The 16,251-nt window shown below is 63.1% G+C and overlaps 8 protein-coding genes across 8 annotated transcripts; 7 read left to right on the forward strand and 1 right to left on the reverse strand.

Moving 5' to 3' along the window:
- The first annotated feature begins 5 nt into the window (after positions 1 to 5).
- On the forward strand, positions 6 to 1,177 carry ECI2 (Enoyl-CoA delta isomerase 2, mitochondrial). Its single transcript, XM_062774248.1, has 3 exons — positions 6 to 242; positions 358 to 567; positions 663 to 1,177. Exons 1-3 carry the CDS (start codon positions 125 to 127, stop codon positions 1,148 to 1,150), a joined length of 816 nt encoding a protein of 271 aa, XP_062630232.1. The 5' UTR covers positions 6 to 124; the 3' UTR covers positions 1,151 to 1,177.
- A 5-nt stretch (positions 1,178 to 1,182) lies between these two features.
- On the reverse strand, positions 1,183 to 3,060 carry MTH_1421 (putative protein; the record flags this gene model as incomplete). Its single annotated transcript, XM_062774249.1, has 1 exon — positions 1,183 to 3,060. The coding sequence occupies one exon, from the start codon at positions 3,058 to 3,060 to the stop codon at positions 1,183 to 1,185; it is 1,878 nt and encodes a 625-aa protein (XP_062630233.1).
- A 669-nt stretch (positions 3,061 to 3,729) lies between these two features.
- LOC62_05G007729 (uncharacterized protein) lies at positions 3,730 to 5,277 on the forward strand (the record flags this gene model as incomplete). Its single annotated transcript, XM_062774250.1, has 4 exons — positions 3,730 to 4,287; positions 4,320 to 4,586; positions 4,622 to 4,706; positions 5,240 to 5,277. The coding sequence occupies 4 exons, from the start codon at positions 3,730 to 3,732 to the stop codon at positions 5,275 to 5,277; spliced, it is 948 nt and encodes a 315-aa protein (XP_062630234.1).
- Positions 5,278 to 6,213: 936 nt separating this feature from the next.
- On the forward strand, positions 6,214 to 7,536 carry MACF1 (Microtubule-actin cross-linking factor 1, isoforms 1/2/3/5; the record flags this gene model as incomplete). Its single annotated transcript, XM_062774251.1, has 1 exon — positions 6,214 to 7,536. The coding sequence occupies one exon, from the start codon at positions 6,214 to 6,216 to the stop codon at positions 7,534 to 7,536; it is 1,323 nt and encodes a 440-aa protein (XP_062630235.1).
- A 1,107-nt stretch (positions 7,537 to 8,643) lies between these two features.
- LOC62_05G007731 (uncharacterized protein) lies at positions 8,644 to 9,354 on the forward strand (the record flags this gene model as incomplete). The annotated part of the gene is made up of 2 exons (XM_062774252.1): positions 8,644 to 8,828; positions 8,883 to 9,354. The coding sequence occupies 2 exons, from the start codon at positions 8,644 to 8,646 to the stop codon at positions 9,352 to 9,354; spliced, it is 657 nt and encodes a 218-aa protein (XP_062630236.1).
- Positions 9,355 to 10,259: 905 nt separating this feature from the next.
- LOC62_05G007732 (uncharacterized protein) lies at positions 10,260 to 11,030 on the forward strand (the record flags this gene model as incomplete). Its single annotated transcript, XM_062774253.1, has 3 exons — positions 10,260 to 10,321; positions 10,361 to 10,697; positions 10,746 to 11,030. The coding sequence occupies 3 exons, from the start codon at positions 10,260 to 10,262 to the stop codon at positions 11,028 to 11,030; spliced, it is 684 nt and encodes a 227-aa protein (XP_062630237.1).
- Positions 11,031 to 11,573: 543 nt separating this feature from the next.
- On the forward strand, positions 11,574 to 13,414 carry SPBC1683.03c_3 (putative MFS-type transporterc; the record flags this gene model as incomplete). Its single annotated transcript, XM_062774254.1, has 7 exons — positions 11,574 to 11,798; positions 11,835 to 12,159; positions 12,201 to 12,336; positions 12,374 to 12,726; positions 12,782 to 13,030; positions 13,064 to 13,124; positions 13,159 to 13,414. 7 exons carry the CDS (start codon positions 11,574 to 11,576, stop codon positions 13,412 to 13,414), a joined length of 1,605 nt encoding a protein of 534 aa, XP_062630238.1.
- An 889-nt stretch (positions 13,415 to 14,303) lies between these two features.
- Positions 14,304 to 16,037, forward strand: LOC62_05G007734 (uncharacterized protein; the record flags this gene model as incomplete). Its single annotated transcript, XM_062774255.1, has 4 exons — positions 14,304 to 14,335; positions 14,390 to 14,484; positions 14,536 to 14,847; positions 14,884 to 16,037. 4 exons carry the CDS (start codon positions 14,304 to 14,306, stop codon positions 16,035 to 16,037), a joined length of 1,593 nt encoding a protein of 530 aa, XP_062630239.1.
- Between the last annotated feature and the right edge of the window lie 214 nt (positions 16,038 to 16,251).

Here is a 16,251-nt window from a genome sequence, read left to right on the forward strand (position 1 = left end):
CTTGACGTTCACACCATCCACCTCGTGCTCCGTCTTGCCGTCCTGCCGCTTCGACACGAAAGAGTACTTATCAAGAACGTCCACACGAAGTAACGACAGCCCCACCCTCGACGCAGACGACACGATGGCAGCCGCCCGTCTCCCGAAATTCACAGAGGTCCTCGCGACCGTCCACCGCTCCGGCGTCCTCGAGCTGCGGCTCAACACGCCCGAGAACCTCAACAGCATGACGGTGAAGAAGTGTGCGTAGTGTAACGCGCAGAGAGCGAGCGGAGCATGCCCGTTCTTTCCTTTCCTGCTCGTAGCGGCGCCTGCTCGTAGCGGCGTTTCCCGCAGTCCCCCGCTGACTCGACGCAGACCGCGACCTCGTCGACGGCCTCCACTTCGCCCGCGACGACAAGGACATCTCGGCCGTCGTGCTCACCGCCAACGGGCGCTTCTTTTCCTCTGGCGCCGTGCTCGCCGGCCCGGACCGCCTGGCACCCAACTCGCCCGGCCTGCTCGGCGCCAAGGAGTACATCTCGACGCTGATTGATTTCCCCAAGCTCATTGCGACGGCCCTTCAAGGTGAGTTGCGTGATGGATGGTCGGGTGTGGTACCTTGACACTGTTGCCCATGACCCCCGTCACCTTCCACACTCGCGTGCTCACGCCCACCCCAGGCCCCGCGTTCGGCATCGCCGTCACCACCCTCCCCTACTTTGACCTCGTGTACGCTGCGCCCGAGGCGACCTTCACGACGCCGTTCTCGCGCATCGGCGTCAACCTCGAAGCCTGCTCGTCGGTCACCTTCCCGCCCATCTTCGGCCCGTCAATGACCACCCGTCTACTGCAGCTCTCGCAGACCATCAGCCCCAAGGAGCTCGAGTACACTGGCCTGTTCCGCGAGATCCTGCCCAAGGAGGGCATCCAGGAGGCAGTTGTTGAAAAGGTCGCGCAGCAGATCGAAGGCCTCTCGCGCCAGTCGTTCGCGGTCTCCAAGAGCCTGCTCCGCTCGCCCGAGGTCCGCGCACACCTGCACTCGGTTAACGACAGGGAGATTTCCGTGATCAGCAAGACGATGGAGACGGACGAGCACAAAGAGTATCTCCAGAAGTTCTTTGACGCGCAGAAGGCCAAGTCGAAGAAGGCAAAGGAGGCAAAGTTGTAAACGCAGGCAATGCATAGTGTACAGGTTGTTGCTTACTGCGCGACCTCGACCTCGGCCCCGCCAAGCCACGCCGGCGGGCGGACGTCGATCGTGCCCGAAACGGCCGCGTCGACACACGCCGCGAGGTTGGCAAGCAGCACCGGCCGGCCGAGGATACCTGGGCCGTAGTGCGCGTACTTGCCCGAGCTGGTGACGAGGAACTTGTCCTCGGCCGTGACCATGCGCGACTCGCCAGCATGCGGCGCCATGCACCAGCACATGTCGTAGACGATCTCGACGCCAAAGTCGTCCAGCGGCGCGAGATACCCTGCGTCCTTTGCCTGCTCGACGATCGCGCGGCCAGCAGTGATAGTAACGCGTGCTGTGCCCTTGCGGCCCTTCACCAGCTCGGCGAGCTGCTCGAACTCGTCGAGCGCAAAGTGGGGGTTGCCGAGCGCGACGACGCTGATGGGCGTAGGGCCGTCAGCGCCGGTGTTGAGCGTGCGCCACGCGTCGCGCAGGTCATCGACGGTGATCTCGCGCGTGTCGCTCGGCGGGGGGAACCGGCCCACAGGCGCTTCAGGCGTCACGCCCTCGATGTGGAACATGGGCGAGGACGACGTCGTGCCGAACGCCGCGGCAAACGCCTTGAGGTCCGACGTGCGCGGGCTCCGCCCGTCGAGGCCGTACACGATCGGCACGCGCGTGCCGGCCGACTTGCCGAGGTGGTAGCCTACCAGCGGCCAGAGGAGCTGGTCGTCGACGTCCCTAACAGCGGGGGTGACGCGGAGCGCGAGCGTCGGCGCGCGGTTCGCCTCGATGTGCGCGCCAGCGAGGGGCGCGCGCCCTGTCAGCGCGATACACAGGTCCAGGAGGTCGGGGTACTTCTGGGTGCGGGCGCCAAGGATGCTGTTGCAGAAGAGGACCGCGTTCGACTCGCCCCACGCGACTTGCTCGCCGACGCCAGGGGCAGAAGGTAGGAGGTACGGCGCGCACGTCATGCTGGCTGCGTCGCCGCCCATGGAGATGTACGCGTCGGCGAGTTTCGTGCCCTCCTCGCCTAAGGTCGTGTCGATGCCCAGCGCGCGCCAGTGGCGCAGGTCGACGCTGACGGCGTTGAGCGTCGTCGGGACCGCGACGCGCGCGCCAATCTTCTCAAAGTGTTGCACGAACAGCAGCGCCGCTGGCCCAGTGTAGAACACGCCGTCGAGGTGCACCTGCGTGATGTCGATGAACGACTCGGCGCCGTACAGCGCCGCGATGGCCTTGTTGATCGCCATGGCCTGCGCGACGCCCTCGCCATGCGAGCCGGCGAGCATCGCCTCGTCGGCAGGGGAGAGCTTGACGCCGTCCGTCGGCTGGCCAAGCGGGATGACTATGCGTCGGGGGCTGGAGCCTCCGCCGCCAGACTTGATGACGAGGCGGTTGTCGTCGATCTCGACGTCGCCCGTGCGCGGGAGCGTCGCGAAGCGTTCCCCCAGAACGGCTACGGGCACGCGCAGCCCGAAGATGGCCTCGGCGACAATCGCGCCCAGCGCGAGGATCTGGTCGGGCTCTTCGAGCAGCAGCGCGGCGGGTGCGACGCCCTTGATCACTAGCTCGAGGAGGACGAGGGAGCCAGAGCAGGAGCCGCGCCCGCGCGGGATGGCGAGCACGCTGCCCTCTAGCCTCTTGCCCCGGAGCGGGTGGGTCACGTCGATCACCTGCCCCGTGTGCGAGTTGATGCCGCCCCAGAAACTGATCGGGGTGTCCGAGTACAGGAGTGGCGCGGCCGCGCGCCCGGGCACGAGGAAGTAGGGATGGGAGGGGAGCGCGATGGGCCCGCGGGGCACGTCGCCCGCGTCCGTGGTTGCCGGGGCGGCGCTGCGACACGAGGTGGCCGTGGGGTCGGTGCAGGCCGAGGAGCAGGTCGCGTTGCAGGTCTGTGCCATGTTGTCGTCGTTGGGGGTGCTGCTGCTGCGTCCATCGCAAGGCGCGTACTTATATCAACAGAGCAGTGGTTGCTTGTGGGGCCCGAGATGGCCAAGCAAAGCGACAGCCCGACGACCGACCCGGCCGCCGCGGCCAAGTTGTCGGTCGGCCAACTGGGTGGTGCGCGCGGCATCTTTCGGCTGCCAGCCGCCGGCATGTGACTGTCCCTGGGGTGGTGGTAAGCGCGCATCATGGAAACATCCTTGACGAGTGCAATGCTCTGTGTGAGCGGGTACTGGACAGCTACACGCATGCGGGAGACGGAGATTGATAAGGCCATCGTCGATGCGGGCGCCAACATGCCGCGGATGTCTCCATGCGGCACCCAGCTAGCTGGTGGCATCTTTGTCCAATCGGCGCCACAGTGTTACAAGACACAGTGAGACTACCAAGCGGTTCGACCGCATCGATCGTGTCGAGTCGATGCCAGGCCATTACAAAGTGTCTCACCTTTTGCGGCCTCTTCCCCGCCCACGACTCCTCGAGCCCATAACTCGAGTAGAGTACTCAAGTACGAGTTGTCACCAGGCCCGATTCAAACTTCCTCTGAGAGGAGGGACTGTATTCTGCATATCCCTCTTACCATCCCCTTGCTCAATACTGATCTACCCGCTACAGCACCAGCAGAGATGTCCCAACGACGACCCATCACACCTCCCCCGCCATTCTCAGAAGACGACCTGCAATTCCCTCCCCCGGAAACTATTCCCAACCCGCTCCTCGCGCTCGTCCACGCCCGACTGAGCCGCAGAGGCCAACCCGGGGACTTGAGAGATGCCATCCCCGCGGAAGCGGCGTGCGTTTCTGCCGCGCTGCGCCTCGCGCTCGCGCTCATTCTCCACTCCCACGGCCTTGTGAGCGCCGCAAAGGCACTTTCGCCACAGCAGGCGACGTCGGATACCCTCAACACTGTGCAGACAGCGATTCGAGTCGTCTTGTCGGCGACTAACTTCCTCGTCGTTATCACCAGGGAAATGTATGGGCTCCCAAATGGCACATATGTGACCCCTGCCTTGCGAGTCATGTACGACTCTCAGGAGGCGAGGGCGGTGTACTGCCACTCTTGGTACGTCGACCGCCTGGTGGCGGCAGCTTCAGACTCGTCCAACCGATCTCAGTACAACTGCCATCTCCTCCTCCTCGCGACGGGCCTTGCGCATGAACTAATGGGTCTACTTCGATACGAGGTGCGTGTAGCCGTTAGCGCCCTTGCTCATAGAAGCTGTACCACCGGCTCCGGGGCATCGTGTGCCTCACGACTCCGCACGACGTCGACGGCGACGGCGGTCGCGCATGGGAGCGCATGCTGTTCGACGGCCACCTGCGCGGCATGTGGATCGCGATTGCCGCATCCCCACCTCACGTGCAGGGCCCGCTCCTCGCCGATATGGCTGAACTCGTGGCACAGATAGAACGCGAGTTTGGCACGGTTGTCGAGGCAGATGTGCAGCCCGTCTCGGACCCCGAACCGCCTTCAGATCGGAGGGTGCGTGCGGTTGTTTCGGCGAAGCTGACTTGCAGGGGTTACCGTTTGACAAGCTGGTCATTACACGCCTTCGGGTCCATTGCGAGGTTGATAATGAGTGGCTGCAGGGAGCGATTACCAGTGAGTTGGGGTAGGAGAGCAAGAGCTTGACTGACAAGAAGGATTTGAGCGGGATGACTTCGCGTCGGTAGAGATGCCGCCCAGGTTGACTGGTGCCCTGCCTCGACAGCCTTGTGAGCTGGCTCGCCTCGTGGCAAGCGACCAGACCACCGACATCATTCGACCCGACGAAGCGCGCATAAGATTCTGGCGCCCCTTGGTTTGACAAGTCGTCGAAGCAGTCACTGTATGTCGAGGTTTGGCTCCAGAGGTCCGACCCCTGGCTCGTCTTATGTACTATATAGCGCCCTTCTGTATCTACCACATTGCTCTATGTAGACGCCGTCTCTTCTCTATATAACTGTACTTAGCTGCTGGAGATTAAAAGTCAGTGTTTGTTTAGCGCCCAGGGTGGGTGCGTCACCCAAACACCACTAGAGATGGCTGGCTGGCTCGCAGCACTCAAACATCCACCCAACAATGCCAGCCCGCCGAAACATGCATGCAGCGCCCTATGTATGTGCGTCGTGCTCGCTCTCCGCTGAACGTCGCAGCGCTGCCCGTCCCCGAGATCCAGCGCTCATCCGCTTAATTATGACGCCTGTAGGGCGGCTTTGAGCCTCCCCAGGATCGCAGGCTGGATCCTAGGATCGGTTGCCCGCCATCGTCCATCAAGCTTGTTTTCGCGCTGGAACATGCCAATCGACAGGAACTGGGCGTTGTGCGCGTGTGGGCACTGCTGTCTGACGTTAACAGCGAGTCACTGGTTCATGCAAGGTTTGGTCGCCGTGCTTCGTTGCCCAACTCGCGGGTCGCTGATAGCGATAGTTTCGTGATGCAATGTCGGCGATGCGAGATGCGCCTTGCGCGCACGCACGCTGCACGCATGGCCTCGTCGAGTGCCTGTTCTCTCCAGTCAGCGCACTGACAAAGCACCTCATACTGCGCAGCCTGTCCAAGGACAAAAGAACACCAGTTAGGGCAAACACCCCGTCCAGACGCCAAGTCGCCGCTGCTCTCCCGCGGGCACCACCCAGGGCGTGACTGACTTTTTTTTTTCCTGAGCCACCACCCCACCTTTTGCGCCATTGGCGCAAACTGACCGCCGCCATTGGGCTAAGCACTTCTAGCCATCTCACCTCAATGGTGCAGCGGCGTCCTGGATCCTGAGGACTTCATGTTGGCGCTGGGCGCAGTCGGGGAATGCGGGCTGGGCTACAGTGAACATGAGTGGCCAACAGTAAGCACCAGACTGCACCCCTAGTGGGCAGTGGCCACGGCACCACCGCCGCCGCTGGAACCACCAGCGAGCAGCAACAAAACTGACCCAACCCCCCTCCCCCTCTTCTCTTCTCCACCCACGATTCTCTGGAAGAGTCACAGTCACCTAGTCCCACCGAGCTGGCCTCGACGTTACGACCCCCCCGCCCCTCCCCACCTCTAATCCTCTACGAACGACCTTGACGACTCGCGAGCGATTCACTGACCCCAGCCTTTCCCCACCCACAGCACCAACACCACCACCACGATGTTGTCCCTCACGACGCTGCTGGCAGCGTCGGCGCTCGCGGTCCCCGCCCTCGCCCACATGGAGATGCAGTACCCCGCGCCCTTCCTGTCCAAGTACAACCCGAACACGCAGCCGGCCAACATCGACTGGTCGATGACCAACCCGCTCGCGGCCGATGGCTCGAACTACCCGTGCAAGGGGTACAACCATGTGCTCGGCACGCCAGAAGGCGCAGTGACAGCGACGTTTGCCCAGGGCCACGCATACAACTTTACCATTGTCGGCACGGCGTTCCACGGCGGCGGGTCGTGCCAGGCCTCGCTGAGCTACGACGGCGGCAAGACGTTCACCGTCGTCCAGAGCATCATCGGCAACTGCCCCGTGTTCGGCAGCGGCAACTTTGACTTTACGGTGCCGGCCGACGCGCCGACCGGCGATGCCGTCTTCGCGTGGACGTGGTTCAACAATATCGGAAACCGCGAGATGTACATGAACTGCGCGGCCGTGACCATTACAGGCGGCGCAAGCCGCAAGCGCCGCATCGGAGAGTATGCCGAGCCGGCGTTGAAGCGCGATGTCGCGTACGGTGATGGTACCGTCGCCAAACGCGCCACGCCCTTCTCCGCCCGCCCGGCAAACTTTATCGCAAATGTCGGCAACGGCTGCAGCACGCTGCAGAACAAGGACGTCCTGTTCCCCAACCCCGGCCCGGATGTGCTCATGAACTCGGACAACACTGCGGCCGTCGTCGGTGTATGCCAGCCTATTGGCGGCGCGCCGTCGTCGGCACCATCGTCGTCGTCAGCCGCCCCTACCAGCTCGTCGACGACTTCGTCAGCCGCTCCGACGACGACAACGAGCAGTGCCGAGCCGACGACCACTGTCGAAGCGACTACGATCGCCCCAACTTCGTCCGCCGCCTCCAGCTCCGAGTCGCACTCTTCTTCGTCAACCGAAGCTAGCCACTCAGCTTCATCAGAAGCGCCGTCGTCGTCGGCGTCGAGCTCGCAGGCCGAGCCGTCATCATCGAGCTCGCACTCCGAGCCCGCTTCGTCGACCTCCTCGCCGACATCGTCAGAGGCGCCTTCAACGACGCCCTCGCCGACACCCTCGACCTCACCCTCGACAACCCCCTCGCCGACCTCAACGCCGGCCTCATCAACATCCGCCCCGTCGTCTTCCCACTCTGAGGCGTCTTCCTCTGCCTCGTCATCGTCGTCGTCTCACGCGAGCCCGACCTCGACCGCGCCGCCGACAACGAGCTCGCCGTGCGCGTTCACCGTCCAGACCCGCGGCCTCCCCGGCCCAGGCAAGTTCCTTGTCCGCCGCCGCAGGTCGTAGGCGTACATCAAGTAGACACCGGGCGCACGTGGCTGGCCCACCGCCCCGTAGACGAGCGAGAGCATTGTGCCGTGTCCTGCGGCCGCATTCAACCAACCCTTACGTACCGCATTTGGCTTTACATTGGCCGTAATTTTTCATAGTAGTCGTCACCCGGAGGGGTTATTGCATGCAGGAGATGTTGATGAGGTGGGGAGTCGAGACCGTGAAGTGTCCACAACCGATGTGTACTTGTACGGTGTCGCGGCCAGTGACTCCCGGTGAAGGATGTGCCAAGCGGCGGTTCGTGTCCGACCCCCGGCCGATGCAAACAACACCCAAACCTTGTCGGCTTGTTTTCATTAGGAACAGAAGGCACTCCTTACAGCAGTGCGCGTCGAGGCGAGGTCGAGACCGCGACCTGACTCGACCTGACCTGACCCAGCTTTGCCAAGAGCATGCAAGGCGCGACGCGCGGCGAGCCAGTGACAGTTGTGGCTTAATTGGCATAAAGCCAGTCGCCATTCCACCCGCGCGGCCATGCCTCCCGCTATCTGGCGCCGGTTCCCCTGGCGCCACGGGGTGTCAACAAGCCAGCTCGGAGCATATCCTCCGGGTCTCTTCGGCACGGCCCAGTGCCACCGTTTCACCCAAGGTCACCCGGGGCATGCACGGCAGTGCGAGGCCGTGCATGCAGGTGCAGGAGGTGCACAGGCTGCACAGGAGCTGCACCGGAAGCGTACTTTCTTTCTTCTGGGCAGGCACCTGCCGGTGGTGGGCACTGGCGCGCGTCTCGAGCCGTGCCCGGCGTGCCGCGACGACGCGAAGATCTCTCGACGCGCGTCAAGCGATCGGAGAGGACTCACCGCGACGGCCTGGTAGCCCCCCCGAACACACCCTCACCGCTTCCCCTAGTGAGAGTGACCCGCGGTAGGTGTCGTGCTCTGCTCGTCGTGCTCTCTAGCCAGCGCCACGGCAGCTGAGACGCCAGACGGCAGCTGCAAACAAGGCGTCTCGCTCGCGAGGGAGTTAAAAGGCGGCGAGGCGAGCCTTTGATAGACCAGACCCCCCACGTTCGACTCTATCCCAACTACCCACACTACTTCACCACCCACACTCGTTACTACCATGTCCCAGCAGCAGGCCCCCTACGCCGCGCCGTACGCTGCCCCCGCGCAGCCCGCCGCCCAGCCCTACGTCCAGCCGGTGTACCCCCAGGCCGGTGGCGCCGCGCCCGTGTTCCCGCCCGCGGCGGCGAGCACCACGCGTGCTTACGGCGAGGGCCTCACCCTTGCTGACAAGTGCCTGCACCCGTGAGTCACCGGCGTGGCGGCGACGTCTTGTGACTCAACTGACCCCCCCTTCAGCGTCCTCACGACCATCATCGCCGTCCTCTACGTCGTGCTCGTCATCCTCGCTGGTACCGGCTTCGCCGCGTGGGCCGCGTACGACAACGGGTACTACTCCTACGGCAACTCTAGCCTCAACGCCTATATCGGCCTCCTCAAGGCGCTCGCCATCATCTCGCTCTTCCTCTCCCTCATCCTGGCCTTCCTCAGTGTCCTCGCGTCGGTCGCGACCATCCTGTACGCGCTCCACCGCCCCCTCCCCCTCAAGCCCATCTTCTACAACGTTGGCCGCATTCTCTTCCCCATCGTCGGCCTCATCAACATTGTCATCTCCATCATCTCGGCCGTCAAGGGCGGCGGCGCCAGCGTCATCATCGGCATCATCTTCAACATCATCTTCACCTCCTACATGACGTACGTCTTCCACCTGCTCTACACCCGCAAGGTCCAGCAGGACAAGTACGGCGCCGGCGTCGGCTACGAGAAGTAAAAGAGTTGATAGTGGCTCTGCATATGGATGGATGGACCTGTGGCGCGCTGATGTTTGTGGCGCGCGCAGCAACAGTGCCGCGATGGCCATGTCTGGAACCGAGCAGGCTGAGAGCCAAGCCAGACTAACTCTGTGCCAGCAGAGTGCCTACAGACTCAAGAGTCTAACAAACAACCGCGGCAGACGACCAGATCCACTAGCAGTTTCCGATCACAGTTGAAGCAAGCAACCTGCTATCTGAAGCGCGCAGGCAGTGCACCTAGACGCAACAGCACCGCCGTGCACCGACTCAAACTTATCTAGCCTCTCCGTCTTCTCGAAACACACTGCACAAAATAGACTCTGGCCGCGCGCGGATGGCGGCCAGATGTGCCCGCTGAGCAGATTGTGCCGTCACTGCTCCGCCGCCACAGCCCACCTTGGGCCAGGGACTATTTCCGCGCCCACCAGGCCTTGGCACCGGGTCTGCTCAATTGGCCTCGGGCGGTGCGGGTGGGTCTGGTGAGGCGCGACTAGCTAGGGGTACCCGCATCACTGTTCGGCGGCTCGGCTCCTGCGCAGTAAGTGCTGCAGGAGGTCGAGGCAAGTCGCCAGGTGTGCTGGACATCTGAAGGTACGATATGATCCAGCCTGAGCCATTCTTAGCACTGGACACTGCCCATCGCGATGCAAGGCCGTGCAGGCTGCACTGCCGGAATGAGTCCAAGTGCCAACCCCATGCTCGGGCGGGTCTGGCCGTCCCACGTCCAAGTTCACTATGTACTAACCTCATCTCGTGCTACTGGCTGCTCGAGGTCAGATGATGTGTAGGATCGTCATGGGCGCTATGCTATAAGAACTGACAGTCGTGAGAGCCTCGACGGGCATCTAAGCACACCCCCGCCGAGCTCTGAACACCACACACAATGGAGCAGTACCACCCCAACCCGACACGCAAGATGTCCTGCATGGACAAGGGAGGGCACCCGTGAGAACTGCCACAGCTGGGCAAGAGCTAACCCGGCAGGACCTTTACCACCATCCTTGCCTTCCTCGCGCTCGTCGCCTGCGCGCTCGACGGCCTGGCGATCGGCATCGCGGCCGACTACGTCGGCATCCAGGCGGCGTACGGCGTCGGCCTCCTCCTCGACCTGTACATGCTTTCCATTGCCATCGTCGCATCCTGGAGCACAATCACATACTCGGTCAAGGGCAGGTACCCGCTCAAGTCCAAGTCATACAACGTGCTGCAGTGGTGCGCACTCGTCGGCGCCATCCTCCGCCTCATCATCGCCATTGCCGGCGCGGCGCTGTTCCTCACCTACGGCGCCATTGTCGGCATCATTGTCGGCCTGTGCTACTGCGTGAGTCGTCGTCCTGGCGGTCTTGGCAATATGCGCTAACCATGCCAGGGCTACTGGTTCTATGTCTTCCACATGATGTACCAGCGCACGGGCAAGAACCCCAACTACCACAGCGGCGAGGCGGCGGCTGGCCTGACCAACAACATGGCCCCGATGGGCGGGTACGCCCAGAAGCCATACTACGACGGCGGCCACCCGTACGCTGCTGTCGGCTCCCAGACTGCTCCCCAGCTCCAGTATGCCGCACCCGCACCCTCACAGGCGCAGCAGCCGGCGCCGGGGCAGGGGTACCCGTATCCCCAGGGCTACTACCAGGGGTCGTATGGGCGATGAGTGAGCGGCGAGCTGAGCGGAGCGGCAGAGTGCCGCCGGAGCCGGCTCGGGACATGAGGCCGGCCCAGGCAGCTAATGGACAATGCATCGTGTTGGACCATCTCGGCAAATTGTGCATGAGCTGATGATATTCACGGACATCGTGTACTGCGAGGCGGTCGTTGCTGCTCGGCGTCTCGGCGGGCGGAGTGCGGCTGCGGCGCGGTGCCACACGTTTTTTCGGATCCGAGCGTTATCGAGTAGAGACCGCCTTCCGAGGTGCGACCAAACTGCCAAGAAACAATAACGCTGCGTCTCTGACGGATATGGGACAGTCCGAGACGGAGAGCGTTGCAGACGTGTATGCAGCGGTGCGGGCAATGCTGCGGGTAAGCCTGTCTTGCGACTCGCAGGCTGACGAGAGTGGCACTTCGCGGAGCCGACGATCCGAGCTCAAACCACAAGTATTTAACAGCCACAACGCCGACCGACGTCTTGCTCACAACACTCATGACTTTGTGATACACTCTCATACCTCTTCTCAGTCTCATTGATACCCCATAGATGGAAAATAGCATCCAACAAACGACAGTTTCGCCGGGCGGGCCGGGTAACGAGCCCGTTCACGACAACCCCGTCGCCGTCGAGCTGGGCATCGCGCCCAACCACGGCGGAGAGGTCGTGACCGAGTCCGCGTCGGCCACCAAGTTGACCCTCGACCTCGCTCAAGAGACCAACGAGCTCGCTGCACTCCCGAAGGGACGCAAGTCGGTCCTCCTCCTCTGCTTTGTACGCCTTCCAGTAGCCCAGCAAGACTGACCCCAGTGCCTGTCCATGTTCATCGACGCGTCCGGCGCGGCAGCGGGCCAGCTGCTCACCGAGCCGATCGCAAAGGACCTGCACATCAGCCTCGGGAACACGCCGTGGGTGATCGGAACGTACTCGCTCGCGTTTGCCAGCACGCTCCTGTTCGCTGGCCGTGTGGCGGACCTGTACTCCCCCGCCAGGCTGTACACTTTCGGCTTTCTCACCAGCGGGATCCTGTACCTCGCCATCTCGTTCGTGCACAACCAGTACGCTTTCTTCGTCCTTCGTGCGCTTAAGGGTGTGCTCGCGGTGCTTACCATCCCGTCGTCGATCAACATGATCAGTGGGTTGGCGGGGCTTGTGTGAGGATGAGGCTGATGGTAGTCCAAATGTACCCCGACCCCGAGGAGCAGGGCAAGAAGCTCGCACTCTTCGGCACGGCCGGCGCGCTTGCCAGTACCCTGTCCCTCATTATCGCGGGTGTCTTCATGCTCGCGTCGTGGCGCTGGTGGTTTAGATTGTATGTGGCGTGGCAGCCGTGAAACCTAACGTCCCAGCACCTCGTTCCTCGTCATCCCGTTCTCCATCCTCTCCTTCTGGCTGCTGCCCAAGACCCGCGCGGTCGCCGGTAACGTGTCGAGCGGGGACAAGTGGAAGCGCATGGACCTCGGCGGCGTGTTCCTCCTCGGCGGCATGCTCGTGTGCTTCATCCTCAGCTTCACCCAGGCCACGACGTTTGGCTGGTCGAGCGCTCAGTTCATCGCCCCGCTCGTCGTGTCGGCCGCGTTACTCCCCGTGTTTGTCGTGTACGAGCAGCGCATGCCGCGCGGGTACACGCTGCTGCCTCATGACATTTGGAACTTCCCCAACATTGGCCCTCTCATCTTGCAGGCGCTTGCTCCGTTCGGATGTAAGTGGCGTGGCGCACGACTCGAGTGCAGATCACCACTGACACCCCACCCCAGGGTTCACGTGCATGCAGCTCGGCCTCGCAACGTACTGGCAAGACGTGCTGCACGAGTCGGCGATCCTCACGGCCGTACGCCTCCTGCCGTGGGGCATTTCGTCCACCGCCGTGGGCTTTGCCTCGCAGTTCATCCCAGCCATTATCGGCAAGCCGCGCCTCGCGCAGCCGATCGCCTCGCTGCTCGCGTTTGGCGGGAGCATGCTCGTCGCTTTCAGCGGCGGCGGCAAGGGCGTGGACTACTGGAAGTGTGCGTGACTTCGCTTGTTCTGGCTGACTGTAGTCATCTTCACGGGTGGCGTCATTGGTGCTGCCGGCTGCATGGTCGTCTTTGTCGGGATTAAGTAGGTCAGACGCGCGTACGCGACTGACCCCCAGCACGACTATGATCCAGTCGTTCCCTATCGAGTTTGCTGGCATTGGCGGCTCGTTCGCCAACGTCGTCTTCCAGGTCGGCGGCGTCGCGGCCATTGCTATCCAGAGTGGACTGCGCTCTGCCGGCGGCACCGAGGACGACTGGAAGGGATACAAGTACGGGTACATCTTTGTGTCGTGCTTTATCCTCTTCACTGGGCTTGTGTTCGGCCTGTGGTTCCGGCCCGAGCAGCCCAAGCCGGCGGCGGAGGAGGCCTAGGTGACGGCACAGGACGCTTCGGCGAGTCGTATTAGCTCCTCATCACTGCATACCACTGCATCTTAACTCCATACCCCCTCTAATACCATACCTCATAGACATGCATAGATGGTGTTACCAGGTGTGTGACTTGTACCTGCCAGCCGCCACTACCACGGCTGGCACAGCACGACAGCCCCGCCCCGTGGGATGAGCTACAACCGTCATGAGGGCAGCTTACCAGTTGGTAGCGTGATTCCTGCACAGCGGTGAGGGGGTGAGCAACCAAGAATGGCTGGGCGAGGCTGGACAGCAAAGCAACAACAAGGGCGGGAGAGCAGAGGAAAACCGAGGTGGTGACGGGTTGTGTTTCAGGACCTTGCCAACTTGTTCCGAACGCCTCGCCGTGTCCCTCGTCACCTTGTTTGTACCCAATCTCGACGCCACTTGCAATGTTGGGCCCTCGGCGAAACACACACTCGTGTGCATGCACACGACGAAAACCCTCCTACGCGTGCCCGCAGCTAGCTCCGACGCGTCGAGGCCTTTGCTGCCCGCTTAAGTTGACGCACAGTAGGAATGAGGGCCGAAAACGTGGCCCGATATGTTGCGTGAGACGGGACGTCAGGTCCCAGGGGAGGGGGGAGGGAGTGTCGGGGGTGGTTGTTGCCTGCCTGCCTGCCTCGGCTGGCTGGCTGGCAGTCAGCAAAGAAGTCCTTGACAACAACGACCTGCCTTGGCTGCTGGCTCGGCCTGCTTACGCTCTCGGGCCAGGCCCCTCCTCCCCCTTGCACAACATGCATCCAACAGCAACACAGTTTACGCTTTACTTACTCATCTGTTCTCCAATGCGGAGGATTCGTCTACTACACGCCAACAACTGACTCGAGACGACACCGACGACACCGACATGAGAATACCAGCACCGCCGGCGGGAGCGGGGTGAGTAGGGCAGCGGCAGCGGAGCGTAGCGCAAAACCGGCTGACAATCTGCAGCATTGCCGTTCCCGTCCTGACGCTGCTTGCGGCGTTCGTCGTCCTCATCTTTGGCTTTGCCGAGGCGTACTGGACCAACCATGCGAGCGACTGGGGTGCGTGGTGGCGTGTGGCGGGCGTATTGGAAGCGGTGCTGACGATCACAGACACCTACCGCATGTTCGAGTCGAGAGAGTACAAGAACTGGAGCACGCCAGTGGCCATTTTTTTCATCGGCCTCGCGCTCATCGGCTTCGGCGTGGGGTGGTTTGGCCTCAAGGCGCGGCAGAGCGCCCGGGTGCGCCGCGTCGTCGTCTGCCTCGCGCTCGCGTCGGCCGCTGTGCCGCTGACCTTGCCGCTCGCCGTTATCAACATTGTGCGAAGATATGTCACCAAGGAGTTCATCGTCCACAACTGTGGCCTGCAGTGGATGGCGACGCACAAGGTCTCGTCGTCTTTCACGCTCGACCTGGAGAAGAGTAGGTCGCTGATGAAGGGCAGAGCTGACATTGCAGCGTGCGAGCCGCTCTGGAAGCGCGACACCAACCTGTGCATCACCGCTTCCGTCTTTCTCCTCCTGTACTCGGTCTGGCTTACCGTCTACGGCATCTGGGCGTACCGCCGCCTGTCGACGCCAGCACGCCCACGCATTTCCGCACCGCTGAGCTACATTGACGGTGGACCTCGCAAGTCCGAGGCCGACACGATCCGGAGCTTTGGCAGCGTCGTGAGCTTTGGCACCGGCGCACCAAGCATGTGGACTGCCGGGACGCACACCCTGCCCTCGACGCCGCAGAAGCTGCACAAGCTCGGCGACAGGACAGAAGTGCTCACGGAAGCGGAAGTCGACGGCGGGAGTGCTCTCCATGTGCCCGTGGACGAGGAGGAGGGCGACGACGTCTTCCTGGACAAGCCGCGCGCGCACTTCCTCATGGCCGAGGGCTCCTCCCCACGCGGTTCGACCGAGAGCCAGCGGGACAGCTTCAAGACGGCGCCAGGGTCAGCACGTACCTCGCTCCAGGCAGCACGCGAGCTCGACAAGCGGCTTTCGGCACGGCCCATCCAATCGGCGCGTCAGTACTCCGTGTTTGAGACCGACTCGTCCGCGGACGGCGAGAGCAGGAAGAGCATGGCGACGAGCGTGGGTTCCCCTAGCCCGAAACGCAAGACGCTGCCCGCGCTGCCCCCAAGCGCGAGCGCACGGAGCAGCACGAAGGCGAATGAGCGGGCGGGCGGGGTATCCAGCGTCGCGAGTGGGCGGGACGGCAGGCTGAGCAGCCGCATCAGCGACATCCTGAGTGGCATGCCCCCTCCCCCACCGATCCCAGCAGGCGGGTTCGACCTCGGCCGGTGGGGCCAGGCGAACCGGGCTGCGACGCGGAGCACGACCGAGCTCACAGCGGCGGCCGCTGCCCTCTCGCCCCCGCCGCCAAGTTATGCCCCTGACCGCCGCTCGGCACGCAACTCGCGCCTCACGACGCGGACCACCGCAAGTGACAGGCTCACGAACCGCGGCAGCCATGTGCCCTCCGAGGCGGGGGTCACGCCGGCCCTGTCGATGGGCCACAGCTCGAGCGAGAGCAGCGACGACGAGTCGGACATGGGGATGCGGTTCGAGCCGCTGCCGGCGTTCACGCCGCTGCGGCTGAGCTTTGAGCTGCCAGAGTAGGCCTGGGTGGGATGTATGTACTTCTGTAAGGACGTTAGACTATGCATGACGACATGAGTAATGCGGCGAGGACACGCGCGTCAGCGCGTGTGCGAAGGAGAGGGGGCCGGTTGGGGGCCGGGGGATAAGAGGCAGGCGAGCCACCTCGGCGACACCCCTACAGGTCGTGTGCCTCCCGGACAGATGTTAGCTCCAGTTCACGCTCTGCTACCTC

This window comes from Vanrija pseudolonga, chromosome 5, assembly GCF_020906515.1.
Source record: "Vanrija pseudolonga chromosome 5, complete sequence".
NCBI classification, from domain to species: domain Eukaryota; kingdom Fungi; phylum Basidiomycota; class Tremellomycetes; order Trichosporonales; family Trichosporonaceae; genus Vanrija; species Vanrija pseudolonga.

What these genes read in the sequence shown, in the direction of transcription:
- ECI2 (XM_062774248.1), top strand. Translation starts at nt 125, where the DNA reads ATGGCAGCCGCCCGTCTCCCGAAATTCACAGAGGTCCTCGCGACCGTC. An exon ending in CAGCATGACGGTGAAGAAGT is followed by an intron (nt 243 to 357) that starts GTGCGTAGTGTA and finishes GACTCGACGCAG; the next exon opens with ACCGCGACCTCGTCGACGGC. An exon ending in CATTGCGACGGCCCTTCAAG is followed by an intron (nt 568 to 662) that starts GTGAGTTGCGTG and finishes CGCCCACCCCAG; the next exon opens with GCCCCGCGTTCGGCATCGCC.